At 35.7% G+C, this 26,557-nt stretch overlaps 1 protein-coding gene across 1 annotated transcript in view; it reads right to left on the bottom strand.

Moving 5' to 3' along the window:
- Positions 1–2,608: 2,608 nt before the first annotated feature.
- Positions 2,609–26,557, bottom strand: part of SPATA17 (spermatogenesis associated 17) — an 84,908-nt gene continuing 60,959 nt past the window's right edge. Inside the window, exons 10-11 of the mRNA XM_066314434.1 lie at positions 22,456–22,594; positions 2,609–2,799 (exon numbers count right to left, since the gene is read on the bottom strand). Coding sequence (XP_066170531.1) covers positions 2,719–2,799; positions 22,456–22,594 — 220 coding nt within the window. The 3' untranslated portion in view covers positions 2,609–2,718. The remainder of the gene's footprint in view (positions 2,800–22,455; positions 22,595–26,557) is intronic.

Raw genomic sequence — 26,557 nt, 5'->3', positions numbered from 1 at the left:
TACATTTCTAAGAGGCTACAAGTCTTGCAGACTCTTCAAGGTCCAGGAGTCCCTTACAAATTTTCAGAGTGCTCATCTCATTTCTTGGTGCTTTATTTTCTGGTGTCATCCAGTGTATTAAGATTTTTGTACTGTGAGAATAGATTTTAATACCTCCTATAAGACAGAAATGTCTTTTCTGAAGTACACAGCACAGTATAAAGCAACAATTTTATTAAGAAGGAAAACCCAGAGTATATAAAGTGTTAAAAATACAATAGTCAAATATACTCAAAAAAGAAAGTTCATAATTAAAACAGAAGGGTAAACTATATTGGGAAGAAAGTTATACAGAAGTAAAGTAAAACCACTTACACAATCAATATTTATACTGACAGTTGGCTACACAATGATATCATCAAAATTCTTCCTGTCTGCTCATTACATTACTGCAGTGAATAGAAATATCAAAATTTTAGATTTAACTGGCTTTAGTTAAAACTGTAAGTTTGCCACATGCAAACATTTTGATTTAAGCAAGACAGCAAAACAAAATTGTCCCTCTAGAATAATTATCCAATGATTTGTGTAAATGTAAATGAGTAAGTGCTGAATGTATTTAATGAGAAATAAAAGGATTCTGGGATCATACTGTGGCCACAAAAAATAGTTTGCATGCTATATGCCCATGAATGACATAAATACTGTTTGAACTCCAGATAAAGAAAATTGGCTTCCCTGTGAAATATATTTTGCAAAAGATGCCCAAAACCCAAACCTCACAGGTAATATGTTTGCTACTTTATTAGTTTTGTGGATGCTTATTTATCTACTATAGTAAACAGACCTGGTTTTGTGTAAGAATGTTTCTGGTTATCTGCTTAGAAACAGAAAAGTTTGGGGGTTTTTGGTAAGAGGAGGAAAGGCATGTGTGTATCAAACAATTCCAACTGGAAGTGTTGGGTTTGACCTCCCTCTGTGCTCTGGCCCCTCAGCCAGGAGCACTCCCACCCTGCAGTAAAGGCTGCAGGGGAGGCTTTGCTTTGTCCTGGGGTCAGAGATACTGAAAGGAAGAAAGAGAAAGAAAAATTAATCTGATAAAGGCATTGCCATTTCTAATCGGACTGATGGGAAACTGTGGTATGAAGTTAAAGAGGCAACACAGGGTGAATTACTGTGATGAACTACCTGAAAGCTGAAGCAATCAAATAGATAGCTCTCACATATAAAAATTACTGTCCCATCTTTATTCATCAACAGTTTTGCACAAGTGTTTCATGTTCAATCCGTTCCAGGAACAACTAAAGCACTCTGATACATTGGATCAGATTAAATCTTGTCTGGGAAACTCAGCCACTGTGGCTGCTGCTTCCTACTTCCCAGACTTAATTTCTCATAACAGCTTGAAAATAACAAACTTCAAAAAGTAATGCCAGTACAGCCCAGGGCCTGCTCTTGCAACCTGCTGGAATGGAATTGGAAGGGCTTTTACTCTGGTGTGTGAAAATAAAACTTTTTCACATAGCCTGTCAGGTGAAAACCTATGGAAGGGAAATATCCAGTTTATAGAATCAGAGAACAGCTAGGGTTGCAAGGGAGCTTAAAGATCATCCAGCTCCAACATCCATGCCATGAGCAGGCACAGCTCCCACTAGACCAGGTTCAGAAAGTATTCATGCGAAGTGACATCGAGGTTTTCTTCACATTTATAGGGGCCAGAAGAATCACATTTAAAAAGCTAGTAATAAAAAAGCCTGCCACTGAGCGATATACAGATATATTTGGTTCAAATATAGCCAAGTGATAAGAAAAGCAACTATGATATCATACAAAATGCTGCATAAAATTCCTGTAAAGATTGTCTCACATGATTTTAAGAATGGGCTTATAATTTGTTTTTTAGATATGTTGAGATCTTCCCATGATGCTGAATTCTTTGGGCCTTTTGAAGTGGATGGGCTTTGAGGGTACTCAAAACTTTGCAGGACTGCTTGGTAATGAACAAAGGAAACAAGCATCAGTTTTGTGTCATCAAATGTGTTCTTCTAACCAAGCATCACATGATTTTGTACTCATGGCATACAGAATAGGAGTAAATGCACAGGTACTGATAAAGCAAATTAAATGGAAATAGAAAAAATTACCAATAATAAGGTATATATGTTTTCCGATTTTTTATTTCAAACCTGAAGTTCTTTCCCCCCCAGAAATGCTAACAGGATTTTAAATAGTATCTTATCCTCCAGGTAAATACCTATCCTGCACTTCTGAATTAGGTATCCTGACGGATCAGTCAAGGATACCTAACACTAAAGATGATGAATAGTGATGAACCAGATACATTTATGGTTGTGAGGAAGAAAAAGATATATAAATTTTACACTTTTTTGCTTTTTTAGTGTTAACTTCACTTACAAATGTGTAACAAATAAATGTGATTCCTAGTATTTTACTTGATGACTCTGGTTTTGTATCGTAAATTATTTATACTAAATAAAACACAACATTTTTAGAAATAACTTCCTTAAGATAATACTTTTTTTAAAAAAAATTTGATAAATCTTGGAAGCCATACTGCCTAAAGTTCAAGCAAAATCAATTAAAATTACTTCAGATACAGTGTATATTAAAAAAAGAGAGCATTTTATGGGACATTCAGTCAACATGCTGCTGCATATTTGCTGAAATACATTTATTGACTACATTTTATGTGTCTTATTGTTGTAGTTTTCAAAACAATTACACTATTTGCCCAGTGCTGGAGTACGTTTTTCCAAACTTTTCGAAGAGAGCAATCGATGAAAACAGTGTTTCAAAGTCCTAAAGAAAAGAGAGACAAAAAAATTATGTTAGGCTTAAATGGGTTGGTTTTTAATTTTTTAGGTATTTTAGAGTTCTAAATATTATATTCTAGTTACATTTCATTACATAAAACAGAATGCAAATGATGCAAAATAGTGAATATTAAATATATATATATTATATTAACATTACCTTATATTAATTATATTAATATTACCTTGAAGAGGAGCAAAAGAATGGATTTAATTGAAAGCAAATATGTATTTCAAACTCTCAGCAACTATAGGAACTGAAAAAATTTCCTGCCTTAGAAACTACATTTTAGAGTCTTTGGCAAATCATGATATACAGAAGTTTATTCTCCTCCCTGACAACAAGATAGGTTAAAGAAAGAACAATAGCCTTGCTATAATTTAGCTTTTTTACCCTGGTTAACATTGAAATATAGATATCAAAACAGGTCCATAAAAATGGTTTAAAAAATTAATGTATATTAAATAAGTACCAATAGCAACAAAGTGATTAGGAGAAGCGGGGTGATTTCTGAACAGTTTTTTTTCCCAGGTAAAGATCTTGCTTATTACATTCCATTTTTTAGTGCAAATGCTTAAAAATCTAAATTGCATAAGGGAAACGCAAGTGAAGCTCTGCCTCAAGAGTACAATGTCAATTCAGCCAACAAGAAAGTAAAACAAACTAAGTGTTCTAAACCATATTTTGATTTGTCTACTCACTAATAAATACTCATGGTAAATAATTAGCAAGTCCATGGTATTAAAGATCAAGGTTTTAAAGCCTTCTTAATAAAACTATTTTCTTTTGAACCTGAAGTACTGAGGATAGTATAACAATAGAAAATACTTGGTTTACATGAAAATGGTTTTTACTTTTAGAGAGTAACATGCCACAGAAGTATTCTCAGCTTTCTAGGATCTGATGATTCATTTTTAAGGAGTTGGTCTGAATACTTTGTACTGTTTTCTATTGCCAACAAGTAGCTCTGTGAAAGTGGATGAAATTTAAATGTCTTCATGGAATGTCTGAGGCCATGAGTGAAGGAAAGCAAAAAGTTTTGTCTTTTCAACACATTTCCCAATTTGAAAGGTTGCATTTTCTCTTTAAAACAGAATAATTTTTTTTTTTTTTTAGGCATGAAATGGAGTTATCATTCCCTGGACAATTTGGATTTAGCTACTTCATAGGCCACAGTTCAGCTGTATCTCTATTAACAGAACACTTCTGACGTCTGGTAAACTTCATGCAAACACTGACCGGGCCCACCTGCATTTCATCTAAATTGAAGATAGCCAGACTGAGACCATATAATTTCTTACATTTCATACTTAAAATTGTTTACTATGATTCCTCCAAAATTTTGGTGCATAAATCTTAAACTTGCAAGGTAGGCATACATTCAAAATTAAATACCCCATGTGCGGTGTGAAACTGAGTATTATCACATTCCTAAAGGATTCACAAGATTTACTTTTTAATGTTTCTCTGTGCCTTGTACTGGCCAACTCCTTATTCAATACAAACAGCCTACTTGCATATTTTCATATTAAACTTTTAGAATGACATAATATTCTAATCTTTAGTGTCTGTTCAGCATCACAATCACCTTGTTACCATAGGAAAAGTTGTCCATATAATTATTTTAATAAGTATTATAGTATCTCCAGCAAAACTGCAAATGGTTTCCTAGCTAGTTATATTTAATTCAGTAAATTAACCAGACTAATTCTGTTCATGGGAATGGAAAAATCAACAAACCAGCTCTAGTTGCTGAGAAAGCAAGCAGATAATCCAGCAATAATTTAGGATTATGCAGTAATGCAGAGCAGAACATGGTATCCATTATTTTTAAACAGAAAGTATCTTATTAATGAACATGCAGGGCAGTTATATACAGCTTAACAAATCATGGACAGCTTAACAAGTGGTGAACTTTGGGTGAGACAGAGAAACCAGTGAAACCTGTGCAGCCTCCGTGTCAGGATAAAATCTGGAATGGGAAGGCTGAGCATTGCAGAGATCTTCATTTGCTGGAGCAGACGGCTTTTGCTATTAGGATTCCTGGCCAAACAAAAACAATTGGCTGCCAAAATTAGCTCCTTGGGACGATTTAGGAGCCTTTGAAGTGAACAGTGTTTTTGAGCTGGAACTAAGCCCAGGTCCAGCTTCAAACTCAAATCAAAATGACAAAGAGGAAATTTTTTTTGTGCCACACGCCCCCTCAGTGTAAGATTACTTTGGTTTGGCAGCTGTACTGTTTATCTTGTTATTTAAAACTATTCCACTAGATACTCACAACTGAGCATTTAAACAACTGGCTCTGATTATGACGACAGCAGTTATGTTTGATCACATTTAGGAAACATTACAGTCTGATGGATAAATAAAAGCATGCTGGCTTTAGAGTTACATTAATTAAAGAAGTTTAGAATGCATACTAGGTAAAAGTTGCACAGCATGCATATACAATATAGATATCTTTTTGGGAAACAGATCTTGTTTCTATTTTATCTGTATTTGAAGGTAAAGATTTTAATCAGATTTTAATAGAGAGATAAAGTAAGGCCTGAAAACATCGTCTGGCCTTGAAATAAAGGGAAAGGAATTGGAAGCCAGGTTCTCATGTCCATCTAATGTGATGGAGAAATGACCACTCAAAACATGCAAGGAAGCACAGTGACACACTGCTCATTGATTCTGACAGGAATCATCTTGAATTTAAGCTGCTTCCTACATAGCATAGAAGTTGTGAAGTTATGTAAATAATCCCTTTGAAGAACATAGGTTGTGAGTGGAGAAAAACGGGCTTCTTCAAAAGGATTTGCACCATCAGTTCCTTTCTGTTGGTAGCTAGAACGAATAGACTTACAAATACTAATTCGCACATACTGGTGAGCCTGACCCTATAGTTTTGCACTCTCAGGACCACTGGATCATGGAGGTGAGTTTTATGGAATTTTTCCACAAAGCATTCCTAAATCATGCCATATAATTATCAGCATCTGAGAATTATATGAGCAACCCGTAATTCTCAGCACTGAGACATACTTTGAAATTCCCAAAGTTAATATAATGCCTCCTTTTAAAACTTGTCCAGCTTTGACTCCTTTCACTCCAGTAAATTGTAAGTGATTCAAGTTCAACTGACAGCTTAAGAAGACCCATGGACCCTTTCAATATATTTGACTACTTGAGCTTGTGAGCTCATCAGTTCAAAACAATGGAGTCAAAAATTGTGGGATGAAGCTATCAAAGATTTGTCTCAATCAGCACTCTGATGTCATAGATTGGACTTGCCAAATGGTTACATAGTCTATATTTGGAATGTTATTAAAGCAAATTCCAAAGATATTTTTCATCTGACTATGCAGACTTCCATAAATACAGATCACGTACAAATGCTGGCAAATGAACAAGACCTTGTAGACCTTCACATCGGTTTGGAGGCCTTTGAAAATGACTTCTGTGATATTCTAGAAACAAATTTGTACTAACAGTGTTTCTTTCCAAGCAATTTTGGGAGTACTGTACAATATCCCGTAATATAAAAATGCAGTTTGAAATGAGATAGGAATTACAATGGAATATCTTCTTGGAAATTTAATGAAGTAGAAGGTCAGCTGCCTCAGACCAAAGCAAGAACAGACAAATAGCAGTAGCATATCTACTCTCAGATTTTAAGGCCAGAGAGCACTATTATTACCATTTATTCTCAGTTCCTGCATACACACTTCAGGGTAATTTCATGTATCAAATGTCTCAAGTCTTTATTATGAACAGTTTCATAATAATTATGAAACTGTTAAGCATGAGATAAACTTGGAACAATAAGCATACAATAAACTCACATTATCTGATTTACAGGATAGAATAATCTTTCCTTTCTCTGTAAAGACAAAACTTAAGCTTTCTGAATAAGTAGAGATTTGGTTGCATGAATTGAGAATAAAATTGTGTCAGGTTGTACCAATATAGATTTCCTTCATGGGTTAGTAGAAGCAACATAGAAGAAGTTTCAAATACAAGTAGTATAATGAAAAGTATTCTCTGAAATGTAAGGCATTCCATCAATAGCAGATATTCATAGCAGTGAATCCTCTTCTGAGTCAATCAAAAATACTAAAGACAGCGCATAAATTCATTATGTCAACGATGGCACCATGTGCTGTGTAAAAGATAAACCAATCCGATAAAAGTTTGCATCTCGGAAAAACTCTTTTGTAGTTGGAATTGTAGTTGTTGCTCCCATAGAGACATTAGGCCTCCTCTTCTCTTTATAGAACATCTATTCTGAATTTAAATTCTCTTAGGAATTAATGGCAGAAGGAATAACTGAAAAATGAGCACAGCTGCTGCAATCATAATTCTATCTTTATACTACTGAGTAGTAAAACCAGGAAACAATACTTTGAAACCAATATCCACAGATACACATCAAGACCTTAGAGGATGCAGTGGGAAATTCTGCACTAATGTCCCTGCAGCATTTCTTAGTGTATGTTCTTAGTGTAGGGTAAGCCACTAAACAATCCTGCTTTTCCTCAAAGCCAGGAGATATTCTATTTGCACAGCTCCTTTGGAAACCAGGCAGTACTTCCAAGTGTAACAGCACAGCTGTAGTCCACAACCCCACCTGCTTAACACTAAGGGATCATATTTAACTGTTTCCTATGATCCTAATGCTTCTAATAGTAAAATTAAAGTTTTAAATTGAGCTGTCATAGTAAGGCTCCTGACCTGTTAATAGCCACAGAGGTCTCTAACAAGGAAGCAAACCAGAAACCAGCAAGCTGTTAGACAAGTAAAATGTTGATCCAGCTAACTTTTACTCTCAGCAAATTTATCAATACTGGTTAACAATACTTCCAACTAGTACAGGGCCTTCTGACATGACAAAATGAGTGTAACAACCCATTCTGTCAATACAACACAAATGTCATTTCAAGTGCTCAAAACCCACTAAGCTACCCTAAAAAAGATTGATTTATCTGCTCCAGTGTTTCTTTGGGGCAAACTTTTCTCACAACTGAAACCAATTAGTGGGCCTGGCACTTGTAGTGCAAAATGTAGGTCAGCATCAAGTAATAAAAAAGTATTGACTTTTCTCTGTCTGTAAGCAGCATGAAAGGGGTGCCATGGCCTTGTCGTATATGAAAAGAGCTCCATTAATTTCACTTATTTCAACCAGGGCTGTCAAATACTAATGCTTCTATTGCACTTTTCACACAAAGCACATTGACACCAATCCTGGCCCCAGTGTAACAAGTTTACAATATTTCAGTCAGTGAAAGGGGTACTATAATTTTTAATTCCCTGTTGTACATTTAGTCTCTTTAAGCAGCACTGCTCATAAGACTTACTAAGAGATATGAGCTGGGACATTAATAATGGCTTCACACTTCTTCCCATGGGCAAGAGAAGCTATTTCTTGGGCACAGCTTCAACAGCTAATTAGCCATAAAGTTCAGGACACAGTTGTTTGGCATAACTCTGTTTTTGTGGCTGGTGGGCACAGACTGCCAATTTTACTTTCTGCCATGGAGAAAAAAACCCTAAATCTAGGAAGAGGTCTTCCATGACTTAAGGCTATAAAATTGAAAAGCTAATGTGTTAACCAATTGGGTCAACCAGCCCCTTCAAATAAGAGATAATAACAAAAGCCTGGATCATGCCTTGGGGACTGGATCTCATTGTGTCAGCACAGAGGTATCGACTCCAAGGGAAAAGCGTGCCTAATCAGAGTTTCCTGCCCCACAGCTGCCAAGTGACCACTGCTGTGATGAAAGGGGTAGAATTGCGCCTTTCACTATGCAGCTTTACCAACACAATGCAGAGGAGGAGAAGGAAGAACCAACATCTACCTCCTCCTTCCACTGTCTACTACTGTTACCAATTTGAAAACCTTTAAATTTTGTTCCTTCTGGTAGAAGCAATAAAGTTTTCATGGAAATATGGGATATTTTATGAGCTTCTTCATATTGTGGATAAACACAGTGGAGGTCAAACTGACTCATAATGTTATGATCCTGTTTCACTCTGTTCTCTGCAATTTGCCTTCTAAACTGACTTCTCTTTTTTTCAAGTGAAGTTTATGGTTCTTGTTGACAAGCTTGAGGGCTCTGAGTGTGATGTCTAACTCATTCCCTAATTACCTCCTGCAAATGCAAACATCACCACCAACAATAAAACTCTTTAATTTAAAAAGACTGGGTGACTATGGTAGAAGGCAATTTTCTACTTGCTTTAATGACTTTGTAAGTCTTACCCTTTGAATCAACTTGCTATTAGATCTTAAAATAAAATGATATTGTATAGCCATCATAAAAGGCAACTCTATAACCTTCTGTGTTACGCTTACATCAGGCAATTTTTTTTCTATTTGTTAGTTTTAGACTTTTATTGACATTATGATAATGTGTTGTAAAAAAGAATCAGGAAATTATGTTCACAGTAGGAAATTTAACAACACTATTTTAATATCCTATCTTCCAAACAGAAAGAGAAAAACATTAATTGCTACTTAATTTATGTAACAAATATTTCATTAATTTTACATTCAATTTTTCATGGATATTTATAACTGTCACTGACTCTTACATGTTTTATCTTTTATGAATTAAAAATGAGGAAGCCAAATTCAAACAGTGCTTGCTAGAAATAATAAAAAATTTCTAATGATGGCTCATGAGTTTGAAAAACCACCGACTTGGATAATCACATAGGTTTAGATACTTTCTCTGTGATGTGTCAAATATGAGGAGCAGAGACATGCATGCTCCCCTGGGACAGCCTAACATGGAAATTATAACTCCATTCCTTCCTTTCTAGAGCATTTGGAGAAGGAAGTGTTCTGCTACTCATCTGTGCTCACTGAAGTTTCCTTTCATAGCTCAGAAGCTAAATTGTGCTAATCTGTGCTTTGGAGCTATTTGGAGCAATCTGACAAAAATCAATCTCTAAAACTTCTTGTCCTCATCTGTGCAAGGTAGGAGAGGATGGGTTCTAGGCTTGAAAAGAGCCTATTTTAGCTCCTGCATGGCTAGAAGCAGTTTGCACAAAGAACAAAAGCATATCCCCTTTCACAGCTCCACAAATTAAGCTGTGACATGACAGGAAATAATGGTGCTCTTCAAAATGCAATGGTTTGAGCCACTCTACAAGGAAAGCACCAGGATTCCTAAATGAATAAGATATTCTGGGATAGCCATGTTCATTAAGGATTACAAATATGTCAACTTTTACTGTCCTTTCTCACAAGCAAAGGCAAATTATCAAATTATTTGATGGAAGTTTTGTGCAAGGAAGAAAAAAAAAAAAAAAAAAAGAGGGAAGGATTCGGTCCAGTAAACTACTTTCTCCTGTAAGTATTGCATCTGCAAAATTAACCTGGGATCTGAAAAGAAGCTGTCCATTTTTTCATGTGTAATATAACCACCAATGAAGATTTGTGGTCCAAATTGGCATTTGTTACATTTACTTAGTACCCTACAGTCACTGTGGTTGCCCAAGGGTAAGGAATTCCCAGCTGTAGCCTCTATGTTCATTTGCTCCATTTATTAATGATCTGCAAACCAAGGCACTGTCTGGGCCTTCCTCACAAACATGGGCTAGGTTTACAATGCTTTAGAAAGAAATACTTTCTCCCTTATGAATAGCTGCTCAGTTAATTAATTTATGTATATAAAGCTAATCTATGGAAGAAGAATAAGTCACCTTGATGGAGAAACTTTTCAGGTACTTTTAGACTTGTTCAGAGTCAGTATCAATATTACAAGTATAGTCTGCTGCACAAAGTTACAGTGCATTCTGTACCACACTTTAGGAAATGTTATGAAACAACATCACCCAAATTCTGCTCTGAATGTCTGTATATGAACCAAAATTGCCAAAGAGAATACTCTATTTTTTCAACTATGTAGCCTTTTTTTTTACAAGTAAATTAAATTAAGAAACCAATGTGAATTTCTCTGCAAGCTATTTCATACTTGGATACCCTTGAACTTTACTGAATCTGGGCTAAAAAACAAATGTGTAGTTGAAATAGTTCGGCAAGTATTCAGAATCCCAAGAGGTGTTTATTTGCTATTGTCATGCAAACATCTACCTCTTGCAGTGTATTTTAACAACATACTTTTGAAGACTGGAGTACAAGTTCATCTTAATCTATTTAAGATGTATAAATAATATTGTCAAGAATGAAAACATTCTAATGAGAAATATATAACCCTTTAAAGATGCTATTAATTTGAGGTGGAGCCGAACACTACACTCCTGTGTACAAAAACCCCACAGACTTAAAAACATCTGATAAAAAAAAAAAAATAAAGGACATCTTTCTACGATAGTACTTGTATTTTTAAACCACCTTCTTCTTCTGTCCATCACATACACTCTGCTAGCAACTACTGCATGAGAAGCTACTGCACTTAGGGATAAACATCTTGACTTAGGCCATTTGTAAGCTGCTCCCTTCATTGTCTAATCTGTTCAACTACCACATTCTCTTTCCAGCTGAAAATAAGCCAGTGCCAAGTGCTCACTGCCAAGATAAACTCAGAACCTCTTTTAACCTGCCAGACTAAAGCCAGAAAATGTTTAACCTGCCAAGATCAAGTGCGACTCTCTAACTTGCCAAAATCATCCCATCAGGAGTTAAGGAGGAAAAATTCTGAGTTGAAATCCTCAAGTGAAAATATTTTTTATATTTTTTGGCTTCTGATATGCAGCAAAACCAGTACTCCAGTTAGATTTCATCTGGTTTCACATGATTCTGGATGACACTTTCTAACTTGAATGTTTTCTGTGATGAAATTACTAGATATGCAGATCAAAGGAGAATAGTGGGTGATGCTGTCTGACTGAGCTTTAACAAGGCTTTCAACATAATCTCCCAGAGAATCCTTTTAACCAAGCTGGTAAATTATAGTCTAGATGTGCAGACTAATAGATGTAATAGCTGCCTGGAGTCTGAGGTTCAAAGGGTGGCAATGTGTGGCTTCCCCTCAACTGGATCCTGGGTACCAGTGTATTTCCTCAGGTGCTGTCTTGGGGCCTATCAATATCTTCCTCAGTGGCCTAGAGATGGAGATGAAATGCACTCTCCTGGTTCCTGGATTATACCGAAGTAATGGGTACCAAGGAGATACTTGAGGGCTCAGTGATGCAGACAGGCTGAAGGAATGGCCTGACAGAACCTTACAAAACAAAAGATGGACAAATGCACCTGGCACAGACTCACCCCAGAGCAAAGGTGGGTTGGAGGCTGACAGACTGGGCAGCAGCTCTGCGGAAGAAGACCTGGTGATCCTTGTGGGCAACTGGCTAAACATGAGTCAGCAATGTGTCCTAGTACTGATGAAAGCTAAATATAAAACCATCTTTCCTCTTCCAGAAATACTAGCTGCCTTCAGAAGAGACAGAAATCATCAAATATTTTCTCATTTTGCAGGCAGCTTACTTTGCAGATTGGTGAACACTAGAGAAACAACTCATCTCCCATCCAGTGTTCACAAATGCTCTCATTGATCAATAAAATGGGAACAAAAGCTTTTAGACTACTATCTATTGTTATTTTTCTGTCTGTCTGCCCATATATAATATATCTTCTTTATATGTCATGTTTTCAGTGGTATGTTTTCTTCTGTGTAAATCCACCAGTTCTTTGATACAGTTCAGGAATAGCATCAGCTACAGTGATGGAGCCACAGATTTGTTTGGCATTGGCATGAAGTTATTTCTGACAAACTTTCTGATTAGAAGCTTTGGGAAGAAAAACAGATGGTACTTATAGCCAAACATTGTTACAGATTCAACACTTTTCAGGAAAATTATATAGATTACACTTATTAGCAGAAATTTTAAAAAATAGATTGCTGAGCAATTCAAAAACTAAAACAATGCTGCATTGGCTCTGATATGAATATATGTTATGTATATACAAAATGAAACAACTTAGGCAGTGATATTCTATATTAGTGCATAAACAAAAGTTTATTCCATTTTTCAGCTGGATATCTTCTGAACTAAATTCAACACTCCACTGGCCGTGTTGAGGAAAGAATTTAGCCTGAGACTTTAACATCTATGCCTTTAATGTCTATACAGAACTTTCAATGTATAGCTGAGTATGATTATATCTTATAAATGAAGAGGAACTGGGAATATTTACAATGTTTTATATGCTAATTTATTCATTGACAGTGTTGTAGCAATATAAGTTATACTGTAAAGTTTCCCATACTTCTCTAAGGACTTCAGATTTGAACTAAAGTGTGGAAATTCTTTAAATAGAAACACATTTTGGTCTTCCTTTTACCAAAGGCTTGCACACCTGCAAAAACTACAAATCATGCCAAACTCTTTGAGTGATATATGGAGGACCACAATCCACTAAGAAATAAGCTAAGACGAAGTCATTCATTTCATTTAGGTCTTTCAGTGGGATTTGAACCATCCAGCCCACAAACCATGTCTCATGAGATTGCACTGTACATCCAGCCCACAGTAATAATGATTCATATACATATATGTGTATATGCTTTATTGCTACCTTTAGCTGGATTAAAAGCAATATATCAAATTTTATATTTCTGCTTCTTTTATTAGCTTTCTAGCACTTGATCAGCTGATAGAGGCAATAATGAAATGTTTTTTTATAAACTGGAGTTTTTAAGTCCTGTCCTGAGAATGTAATATTTCAAAAAATAGCCTAAGCTTTGGGGAAAAAAACAATTACAGAAACAGCATTAAAAATGCCAAGCACTGGGCAGAAGCAATTCTGGATCAGTTTAAAAAAGTGATTGATGAAACTCTAATCTGAGCTGAAGGAACAGTTTCACGACAAGCTGTGACCATTCCACACACTTCATTAGCTGCCATAATTAGCCTGGTGTTTCAATTTGTTAGAACTGGTGGGGACAATTTTACTCAGAATGCAAACATCAAAAAACAGGGTGCCTCAGACTTCAGAAGAGGCTGATGAGAAGCTTTTCTAGTCTCTGTTAACTAAAAGATTAATTACAGCTGATGGGAGGCTGTACTCTGATTGTCACTCTGTCTATGTGCATTACTTTTAGCATTAGAAGAAAGACATGGTTGACACTACACTGCTCAATCAAGCAGCTTTGCATTAGTGCACAAAGTCTGTTAATATGCAATGTTTTTATTGTTTCTCTTTTTCCTTCCCCCCCCCCCCCGCAAGTTTGAGGCTCTCATACGTAACAAGTTACTCTAAAAGAGGAGGGTTTTTGGTTGGTAATGCTAAGCACTTACCATATATGCTGCCATTCCTTCACATGACTACAGGTGAGAAATCCTGATATGTCTCAAAGCTACAAGCTTGGAATGATATTAGTTCCTATTATCTCACTCAAAATGTAAATTCCTTCTCAAATACTCTCATTGTGAGAAACAAAACCAATACTGGTACTGTGTGCTTCAGTCTTTGTACCCTACCCCTCTATGTCAGGTGTGATATTGTCTGTTTGGGGAGTTAATCCTCTATACATTAACTCACAAAAGCTTGTAAGGCTATTTATATGGAAGTGAAGTTTGAATTTGAAGTGCAAAGGTTAGTCCTGAATAATTCTATAACCTTCATTCTAGAACATTAACACCTGGCAAATCACCTAGCCATGAAAGGACTCCTTTTGTGGATATGCCTTTCACTTTCTCTACAAGTATTATGCTGAAACCAACAATAACTGTAAGAGAAGAAATAATATAGTTTATTATGGTGGAACATCCTTTTAACCTGAATTTGTAAAGGGCACGTTGAAACCAGCGCTTCACTGCATTAAATGAGTAAACACTGAAGGGTATTCCAAAGTGAATATCATACCATGATTTAAAGTGGGGCAAATGAGTCCAGAATTTATTAATAATATAAATTTTGAGGAAAGAAGGAGTAGAAACTGACATCAAACAATCAAGACAACAAGCAGTCCGTACTACTTTCCATGTCTCATTCATTCCAACATAACTGCACAAAGCTTTTACCATGGTTTTTCCTATTCAAGGAATACAGGTTACTCTAAAATCCATTTTTCTGCACTGAAGTCCTACTGCTCTGAGATTAATGTACTTTTGGTCTCTAGAGAGAGCATCAAAATAAACAAAAACCCTGCAAACTCACAGCCTTTCTTTCAACTTGGGCTCATACCTGGCCTAATATCTTAGAACATCCTACAGGTGTTATTAGCATTTAAATTATAAAACTATACAATCATAATGAGTCAGTGTAGCAAAATCTTTAATTCAGACATCATTTCAAGATGCCACAGTCTGTAGTCCGAAATGAACCTGTTGCAAGAGAGTCATCAAAATATGTATCTCTGATCTTAGACCTCAATTTTGAAACTCACCAGCAATGTACATTTAAAGATGAGATTTTAAAAGTCTATTTTTCTGAGAAAATAGCTAACATTATTTTCCCAAGAACTTCTGTCTGAATGGCATGTATTTGCATATTGATTATATTCATTATGGGCCAGATCCTTACCTGATGCCAATTAGCCCAGCTCCATGCATATATCTCAATTATGTTAGGGCTGAGGACCAGCTCTCAAACCTGCAGTTTTCACAGTTGTATGGCCCATGTAATTCTCAGAGGATTGTGAAAAGCTTTCAGTTACTTTAATTTCAGCTCCTTTTAGGAAGCACAAACAAGGTCTCAGTGAGTACTATCAAATAATAAGTAGCTTGCTTTTGCAGATAAGTTCCATAAGGAATTTAAAGTGATTTCAAAATATAAGTTTTTTAGTTCAATATTGTGGCAAATTTAATTGAGTTGAAATACATTATGTTTTGACTTATGTATTAAAAAATCTACTTAATTCCAAGACTACTGAACAGTCTATCCAAAACTGCTATGAAAAGGCAAGGGCATGGATTTCCTAGTTTAGTGTATGGATTTTGAATTCCAGCTAACAAAATCATATCCAAATAGTTAAAGCCTAAAACTAAGATAAACAAATTAAGTGTAACTCCAGTATCTACTATTTTTAGATTAACTGATTTTTTTTTCAATTTAAAGCTGTGCCACAAGTTGCTGTAATGTACACTAAGCATGTATTGAAGGAATTGGGTGAGATGCTCTATTTCTAAAGTGTTTCTGATTAAATAAGAGGCTTTAAAATGTTTAAACAATGGGAATTATTTAGAAAGCTTAAACATACATACATCTCACTCACAGAAACACTGGTTAAAGTTAACTCTTACTAAAAAAGCAAGGTTTTCTTTTATACCACTAAGATGCATTACTAAATGAGGAAGATAGGCAAAGCAAGACATTTATCATCCAACAGACAAATGACAGAGGATTGCTAGTTAGACAGTATAATAAGTGCCATCTAATTTTCTTTCGAATCAATTTATTCTTCAAAGCCTTGGATCATCATCAAGGGACTGCATTTTCCAGCTGAGAAATTCCAGAACTGAAAATCAGGTTTTATAAAATATTCCACTAGTTGCCCACAAACCCTTACAAATAACCACTAGAACGGATTTGATTAGACTAGTGGTGACAGTATCTCTTCTTATGCAAATAGTAAAATGGTTTGACTCTTCTCAGACACTACTTTGTAGCATTACTTCAAAATCAGACCCTGTGACTCATCAGTAACCACTAGAAAGTTTTTCAGCCTTCCAATTATCCACAGATTCTTTTCTGCATTTAGTTGAACATTAGACAAGGGTACATTTTGCATGTTTTAATTTTCTCCACAGTGTTTACCATCTTTCTACAACCAAGAAAATTATTTGAAAGCTAAATTATGGTTAAAAATAATTAATAATTGTATATCAAGCATAGCGTTTTTCAAAAGCAACCCAACAGTGGTGACCTTAAGGATTTTCTCAAAGGAAATAATCTACAGCTCAAGAACCTTTCCAGCGGGAGCAGTGAAAGTGATCTTCATAACAAAATGTAATTCTGTAAATAAGACACAGTCACAAGGAACCTGGAAAGATCATTACATAAACTTTCAGAAGTTGGAATCGTCACTTGCTTTCCTGGAAAATGAAATGGGTGCATCTTATAAAAAGAGATATTTCATTCTAGTCCTGTGAATGAGAGGTAATATCTGGTGTTCCTATATTTGGACATGGCACACTCCTGCTTTCTTTAATACCTTTCCTTTTCAACAGTACATTATGACATTTACCAAAAAAAGAAAAAAAGAAAGAGATCAGAAGTAGAAGTTGCAAAAGTGACTATAAGATACTTTTTGTTATCAATTTTCAGAGACTACCTTCTTATTAAGTTGGTCTGTAATATTAAATTGGGCAACGCTGCTCTTTTTCTGTATTATCTAATCAGGTAGCCAAACACCTGAGCTGCAAGGAGCTTACAGCTCTGAAGAATAATGCTGTTGAGGGAATCAACCTTTGTGGAGGCAGAGAATACTCAGGTTGATTTTCATGTGAAGATACATCAGCATTCGGACTCCAAGTGGTTCTTCTGAGGGTAGAAAAATATATGTCACAGTGTAGAACAGACAGACTTTTCATGAATAGTACAGTATATATTGTTGTTGGACCAGATCCTTGGATTTAAATTATTTGGTATGGTGCAGGACTCAAGATAGCAAAAAAAGTGAGAGAAAAGAGTACTTTTGGGAAGCAGATAGTTGATAACTCAAAGGGTCCACTTGGAGCATCTGAATAGATGCATCAAGTCGTGCCAGCAGAAATAACCATACAGGAGCCATGTAATGGGTCAGGGATCGCTGGAGTGCATCCCACTTTGGCAACAACCCTTATTATCCCTGATATGGCTCATGAGGAAACCAGGATTGGAACAAGCAAATTCTTACAGGCCATCTAATAATTCCCTTCTGGCTGCCACATTATGTAAGACCGGTATGGTCTAGGAAACCAGACTGAGGTGGGATTGGGGAACTAGGAATCTGATATTCCAAATATGTGCTAGCACTTCTCATGCACATTATTAACTTCTGTCAGAAAGCACACTGGTAAATATGGCCTCTAAAGTTTTAAAAGATAATGAAGTCGACAGTTCAGATGCACATTCATTAGCCAGTATCACACTGTACTAGAAAATGTTCTTGGATAATCTTTTTTCCTAATTAAAATGAAAACAATCAAATTCCATTGATAAAAATGAAGTCACAGTCTGAGCAAGAAAGAATTTAAAACTTCACACAGGTCATACCTATGATCTCAAATCAAATCACTGGAAGGTTAGAAAAATGGAGTTAAGGTGGAATTTAAGTATAGTCAGGGATGGGAAAGCACAAATAGTGTATCAAAAATTCTGCTTCATAACTACATCATCCACTAGACATGACTGTTTTATGTGTTGGTCCTACAAGAGATAAAACTAATTTTCAAACAGAAAAAAAAATCTCTTTCCCTCTCTACAAGAATTGTTTTCTGTTTTCTCTATTAACCCAGATTGAAAATCTGTCAGTTCTTGGGCAAAGAGCCAAATTTATGTCTAGTGTAAAGCAATGAAACTATACTTTTCATTATATTTATGTTGTAACATTCTTTATATAAACTCTGGCATAGAATATATACTCACACTCATTTTTATCTGTTATATATGTCATGATTTAATTAAATACTTCTGCAACTTCATGCAATCACAGTTGAAGGCAATCACTGTTCAACAAAATCGACTGAATCTGTTGATTGTGCCTTTATCTACACTGGCTGAATCTGAGCCTGTAATTCTCTGCCTCTGGTGACAAAGATGGAAGTGATATAATTTATATATGGAACAACTATTGCCTGTTCTAATGGCTACACAGTACAGTGTGAAAATGCCAGTAGTGTTGACCCAGCCCCGTTTCCACTGCTCCACCAAAAGTGGAATTGTGTTGGTGGTAAATCACAAGTGCTATTTTTCCTAGCCCAGGCAAGACCATCATAACCAGAATTATTTGAAGCTGATATTTGATTAACACCGGCACTACTCTGTAACTGATTTCCACTAGACAACATCTAATTATTTAATTATTTCCATTATTAATGGAATGAAACCATTCAAAACAAACAGTTAGAATGACTGTTTTGTAGGAAGCTCATAAACATCAATTCATACATGTAGAAATCTTACTAAAATCATATCAAGCTGGCCTGTTGAACTTGAAAGGTATATTTTATCCCAATCAATGCATAAAAGTAAAATTATCTATAAGTAAGGCATGTTTCTCTGCTGTACAGTTCAGCTGTAACGATCCCCACACACTGCACTTGCACATCAATTATGATAATCGTAATCACGGTCGTTAAGCTGAATGTTCATTATTATCAGGATGCTGGTGACAGCAGATTCAATCATCGGGTGCAATGGGCAGGCAGTCACAGTCCCACCCAAGTTTCTGCAGACAGCGTTGTGCCACATTAAATCTACGATGTGTTCCACATCCCACTCCATTCCAAAAGCTGTAGACGGTAAAGGTCAACTTTATGTTCTGTGCAATATGCTTAGGTTCTCTAAATTAATTCTTTGCAGTACTGGGTATTTTTATGCTTTGTAGATAATAAAATCCTGTTTAGGGCCAAAATGCCTGTGCAAATAATGAAACTGTGATTCAGTTGTACTGTAATTCACCTATAATAAGGCATCAGAGGGAAGAAGCTATCAGAATGGAACATCTTAAACTATCACTTCCTGAATTTTACAAATAAAAAAACATTAAATGCTGTCATTAAAGTCAGTTTTCTAAAATGCATATGCAAACTAATTCCAATACCGATTAAAGACTGTAAGCTATCATTTCTGCCTCAGCAAATATGAACATATGTGAATGTTTTGACAGCTGAAAGACTATAGTTAGTGTATTTGATCCCTTGACTGTCCATCTACATTGGAACCTATCATTATAGATTAAATTCCTAGTGACTAGTAAATTTTTTATATTGAAACTTCTCACATTAGTTCTATCAAAGGTATTCCAATGTATTTAGATAGATAATGTAAAACATAAAATAGGTAAGCATTTTTATGCTTTATACTGATACACTGAGTAAACTAATTAGATTCAGTTTCACTAAAGGTATAGTATTTCCATTTCTTGTTTATTTTATCATGAAGAATTAGAACAGAACACTTATTCCCTTAACTCAAACTTCTTTGACATGTAAATAGAGTGAGATAAAAATTTTCAGATTATAACTAGATGAAAAAAAAGAACTACTAACTTTTCCTCACATAGATATGGTAATTATTACGTTTAGAGGAAGTCTATGCTAATACCTTTTCATTTTCCAGAAGAAATGGAACAAGGTAATGTTTTTCATTGTTGTTCATTTTGCTTCAAAAGTAATTATATAATTTACATACTAATCTTTTTGTGACTTGAATTAAATTGCATAGTAATAAACACATGAAAACCCCAGGAAAATACAACTAGGACATGCTCCTGCACACACACACAAGGAAACTTTCTGTATTTAATATTAAAATTAATATTAACATCAAATAATACCTCAGCAGCTCAGATGAGTCACTGATCCGCTGACCACTGACTTGAATCCTTGGAAGAACTTACACAGTCTTACCAGCAACAATACATGAAACTTGTTTAGCATAGGACTGCCAGAAACTGGATAGAGATCATGGCAGCATTATCAGCTATTCAGGTTGTAATAGAGGCTGCAGCCACAAAAATATAACCTTGTGGTAAACTCAAAGGAGGGTTGTGTTCAGCAGACAAACTATTAAGTAAAAATCCATTTTGTTTATAGTATTTTTTTAACATGCCCTTTGGTCTTGTGATTCATTAGAACAGATAATTTTGTTCATAGCATTGATATATTCAAAGTTTTCATAGAGTTTAGAAATAAGAAAGTGACATAGAGTTCTATCAAATTCAACAGTCAGGAAAGTATGACCTCACACCCGCCTATAGGCCTTTTTCCATTAAATTGCCATGAGCAGCTTGAGTTTTTGTGGGTCTTATTGGGTTTTTTCCTGATAATAATGACCCATTAAAGCAGTAGGTATGTCATAAATAGCCCTTTTCTCCTCTTATCTCTCTGCTGGGGTAAGCGGCTCCTAATGGAAGCTTCATATTGATTTAGAATTGGGGTTGGAAGGCTCTGTGTCATGTTGGGTTAATGTATACAGCAATTCACCTCCAGAGATTTAGGTTGATATCACTCCAAGATCACAATTAAAGTGAGTTTTGTTAGCTAAGCCCATAGTTTATACATGTGTGATATGATATACAGTATAAATATCTTTAAATTTTTGATACCATCATCTGAGCCTGAGCAAGAACTGCTAAGAACTGGAAAACCAAGTCTTTACAAGACAAGACGAGTACCAGAAATAAGACATTTAGGTCCTTTTAATATATCATGCTTGTCCTGTGGGACTTCAGCCAGTCATGTCTTCCACTCCTTGCTTTTGAAAGACAATTTCAGATATTTTTGTTTGATTGTTAATGCTTTATTTGCAAGGAGATAGAATTAATCCATGTGGAAATACCAAAATTTTACTCTGAGCTCATTTTTAAACCTTAAAGTTTTGAGGAAAAATACTTTTAAAATGTTCCTTCTCAAACTAAGATTCCTCAGAACTTGCTGCATATTTACAAAGGTTAAACTGCTTTCAAGGAAATAATTTATCATATCTTACAAAATCCCAGAATTGTTTAGGTAGGAAGAGACCTCTTGAGGTCACTCTCTACACCCCTCTTACTCAGCTAGAGCAGGTTTGCCTAGACCATGGATATATCCACGCATAAAGATTCTACAAGCTCTTTGTGTAACCTATGCCAGTGCTCTGCCACCCTCACAGAAAAAAGAAAAGAAAAAAGCATTATCTTGTGTTCAGATGGAGTTTCATGCACTTCACTTGTGTTCATTGACTCTTGTCCTGTCACTGGACACGATGGAGTCTGAGGGAAGTTTGGGATCCTGTTCTCCCTTCGTTCATATCAGGTGCTCATGCACTTTAATCTGTGCCTTCTCTCTCCAGACTGAAGTGTTCCAGGTGTCTCAGCCTCTCCTCCCACAAAAGATGCTCCAGCCCTCTAACTATATTGGTAGAGAGTGCACCACCGAGCCAAAGACCATTATCCTTTTTGTACTCATAAATTTTAAACTGATTAAGGCACCTAGTACAAATAGAAGTAATGCAAACACTACACACAAACTCACGTTCTGAGAAAAATTACCTCTTGCAGCACTACAAAACCAGACACATGAAATGCTCCTGACAAAGCAGGCAATTGCTGAGGTCTTAAAATAAGAAAAGCAGCTATTCACTAGTTTTAACATTTTTCCAAAGAATGTCAACAGTAAAATATTGTGTTTTAATCAGGTTTTGCTATAATTTCGTGAAGGTTTATCTTAATGTGTAAGAGTAAATATACAACCTCTCTTAACCCATAAAAGGCAATACAAACAAAATGAAACTTAGCAAAATGCATATAACTGAAGCTTTACTTAATCAGGGTCTTAATCCTGATCTTGTAGGACCAACAGGTGTTGAATTTCCTCAAACTGAATTTACCAAAGAGTCAAGGAAATCTCACATCTTATCACCAGCTCTAATGACATGATTTTATAATGTGCTAGAAAGAATTCCATTGGATTGCATGATCTCTGGATCATACTGAAATTCACTTGGTTCTAATAAAATAGCAATTTAAAAAAGTAAATCCTTGATTTTCAGTGACTTACCTTGTCTGCTATCCACTTCTCAGGATATACTTCTCTGAAATATTTAGTTCCATAAGCTTCTTGGCCATATTTGCCTGATTTACAAAGTGATGGCTCATACTTCTCATAATTTTTATGATATGAAGAAAATGGCAGAAATCTGAAATTCAAGAATATTTTAAAATCAGTTATGCCTTCTCTAGATGCCACAGGATTGGTGTAAATCAATGCTGCAGGAGATAACATGGGCACATATTCCTGATATTTTTCACCACCTTCTTAATGTTCCCCCTCAGTACTGTGAGAGTATTACTGCAATTTCTCCTGCAGCTTCTTTCAGATGAAATTTGGAGCAAAGAGATACTGAGTTCCAACACGATAAAATTAAGACTTTGTGCACAAGGATCTAATTTGGTTCACATGCATTAGCAGATTATCACTTTGTCTGTATCTGCACAAACAACTGGTGGGATGTGCAGGACAATCAGGGTTCCCTTTGCTGGGAGGTGCATGCTGATATCTCAGTGCAGCCTGTGCCAGCTGCCAGTGGCAGGCACTCTCCATGCATCAGAACAGAGATCACCTCTAGAGATGGGCATCCTTTGGTATGCCATAACCAAAGCTAAAGAGACTATTCTTGTTTAACAGAACAGAAACTTGCACATATTGGTAAACCACGAGACAGGGAAATTGTTTCTTTAGAATTCACAGGCTGTGTACTTTATTCGTAAGTTATAATTATGTCCTAATTAGCAATCTTTTTGAGCCAGGTTCTTTCATTTTTGATCATAATAATGATGGACTTGCTGCTGACATAGCACCAGTAAGCAGTGAAGCTCCAGCTGCCTGCTGGAAGGGGTTTTCAGAGGGATGACATGGACGATCATAGGTTTTTGGGTAGGTTCCACAGCAAACTTTATGAAGGAAGGTGAAAAACATCATGTATATAGAAGATCTGCAAGACACCCTACAAACAAAAACATCTTAGTTCCATCTATTTAGGTTTGCAGGAGAGTCATGAGAGCAAACAAGTATATTTTACTATAAAGTAAAACACTGAGAATTAAGATATCACTGCTGGTATTGTGAAAAAATCATCATGTGTTCTTAATTCTAGAAGTGCAGGAAAAAATATTGCTCAGTAAAATTAGAACAATACGCTTCAGAAGTCTAAAACATCAATTTTAAATGCCATGACAAGAAGTGTTGTTAATTAAAACCCTTCCTTAGATGAAAGCTTTTCAGAATACAGAGTCTCCATAAGAGTTAGGCAAACAAAATTTTTATAAAAATGAGGATTAAAATACCCTTCTTTGTCTCTCAGCTGATACAGATGCAGAAAATTATTTATTTTCACTAACTCATTTATCAACAACTGCTTAAGTGTTTTTTTTTAATTACTTTTCTTTCTTTCCACTACATAAAAAGAAATGGTTTTAGAATGTTTCCATCTATATCAACTTCTACTATCACATGCCACAAACAAATGTCATGCAAAGTTAGTGAAAGGAAAACCCTGAGTTAGCAGACTTTTAAATAATAAAAAGCTATAGTAGCATGTGTATACCCATGGGAAAGGACACCCTCACACAAGACAGATTAGGGTACTTGTAATGCTAATTTGCACATGGGATGGACATCACACACACACAAAAATTAATGTGGCCCCAGTGTCCCAGAGAATACATCGAAGGTGCTGTGAGCCGGCTGCTCCACTTGCAGTTTTTATCACTTCTGAATTGCATTTTAATAGTACATTTTTCTTTTGTTCAGACATGAAAGAAAATTGGCTTTCTCAGGGGATTGGATAGCTGAGAAGACAAGGCTTGCAGTTTTGGGATTTGCCCATATATGCACAGAATTCAGTTGAGCCATAGCATTCATAACTTAATATGAATACCATGTCTGTAAAATTTAAACACAAAATTATTTTAAAAATCTTGAGGAAAGCAGAAGTAAATTATTATAGTTTTCCTTAAAAAAAATTCTGCATCGAGATTTTGATTTTACTGTCAGTCAGTTAATCTTTGTCTTTTTGGGAAACAAATTCTCAGAGTAATATATGTTTTACTATGACTCCAAAAAAACCCCCAAATCAACAGTTTAAGACACAACTATCAGTATGTTCCTTTAAATGAAAGAACAAAAATATAATAGGGTATAAAGGTATCAATCAGATGCTTTTTCTTCTGTTTACAATTCTGCTCTCAGGGTTAGTGGTGGATCCTTAAAGTGATGATGCTCTTGCTACAAGGATCAGATGCTTGTAAATTCAGTGTCTGTTCAAAGTAAGTGAGAATTTTCATTATGTGAATAAGTAATTAAAAGAATTGCAACAATTTTTCATGTTAAGTAGGGTAACCAAATTCATGGGAGTAATACAAAAGCCATTATACCCCACCCAACCAATAATAATAGCGAGAAGTAATAGCACTGCAAAACATTTCAGGTATGGTATTATGTTCTGTAGCTCTTTGTATACATCTGACATAACTTTTCCCAAAATTAATAACAGTATGTGTTCTGACAGTGATAGAAGAAAAAAATTCAATTCAGACAATGGTAGGACACCAGTATCAACTCTACAAGTCTAGATTTCAAAACATCCACTCATTATTCCACATGTAGGTTTCAGCTTTTCCTTGTTATTTAAGTGTAAATTCAGAAATTCTTAAAGATTTTCAGTAAACATGACAGGGACAGAAGTACCAATCAAAAAATAATTAAATTCTGTATTGATGCTTTATGCTATTTTAAGACTAAGTCACTATAAGCTGAGACTTCCCGAAAGATGATTTAATGGAAGGTGAACTTTCCCTAAATAGATATATTGAAAAATGAAAAATAATTTCATATCAGCCAGAATGAGAGATATGCCAAAGAACACATTCAAAATGGGGTAAGGGTTGGAATCAAAAATGGGAAACTACAAATGGCAGTATTACTCATACATAACCTGAGAAGGACCAGGACCAAGGCTGGCTGTCACTGCCACTGGTGATGAAGGCCAGCTGCACTGCTGCCAGGACCCGACTATGTTGAACCTTATTAGCCTAAAAAGACCTAGAAGCCTTCACTTAGTAGCCGAGCCGGGACCTGACAGCTACTAGGGGTATTTAAATTTCAAAGACACCACAGATATTTGTTGCTAACAAAAATAAAAATTGTTTTATCTCACACCCTGTTCTAGACCTTCCCTCTACTATTAATTTCATCTTTCTGATCCTTTTTACCCTCACATGTTTACACTACCCCTCCATGATTTTTGTTCATGCATTCCTCACCTACCATTTTACCCCTTTAATCTGTCTCTTTTATTGCAATCTCTCTCAGTATTTTGACAGGAGATGGAAGAGGCCTTTTAGATGCTGAAGGTTTTCCAATTGGGTTGACAGTGATGAGAGAAGCAGCAGCAGGAACTGGTTTCTGGTGTCTATGGCAGCGTGAGAGGAGCACAGCAGCACAAGCAGGAAGGAGGATTTCCTGGATCCATCACTGACTGCTGGGCAGCAGTGTCCCAATGCTATACGGTACATACCAACAGGACACAGGACAGAGGCAGTGACTTTTTATTGAAATTTAAATGACAACAAAAAACTAGAGTGGTCCTTCAGCGTGTTCTCCAAACCTGCCCAAGAAGCGAAATCCCAGCAGTCTAGAGCAGCAAGCAGGTAATCTTGATCCCAGAAATGCTCCAAAACATACCCAGGCTTCTGAGAAAGGACTGCCACGTCTGCTGCTGGACTGCCACATATGCTGCACTGCCAGGGCACAGCAAGCAATACAAAACCTCGAGTACTGCTTATGTGGTTTTTCAAACTTTCATATTTGTATGTACTGTTCATCTTTGTAATTTACTAGGAAAAATGCCAGCAAAATATTAACTCCATGGCATTGCTGAATTTTTATCTAAAGTGTTTTTATAGAACAGCAATTCAATTCCTTGTTGTCTTGATTTAATTCAAATAAGACAATTTTATCTCACTTTGAAGAACTCCATGAACAATTAGCTCCAAATAAGCCATGCTTCTCTATCAGGAATCTGTGAATATTTTATCTTCTTTTTTTTCTTTAATAAAAGATGACACTAATTTAAAGCTTTAAATTTGGATTATACCTGAAG

Source organism: Sylvia atricapilla, chromosome 3 (genome assembly GCF_009819655.1).
Source record: "Sylvia atricapilla isolate bSylAtr1 chromosome 3, bSylAtr1.pri, whole genome shotgun sequence".
Classification (NCBI taxonomy): Eukaryota; Metazoa; Chordata; class Aves; order Passeriformes; family Sylviidae; genus Sylvia; species Sylvia atricapilla.
Note: the sequence above shows the minus strand (reverse complement) of the source record. Positions and strands in the feature narration are given on the sequence as shown.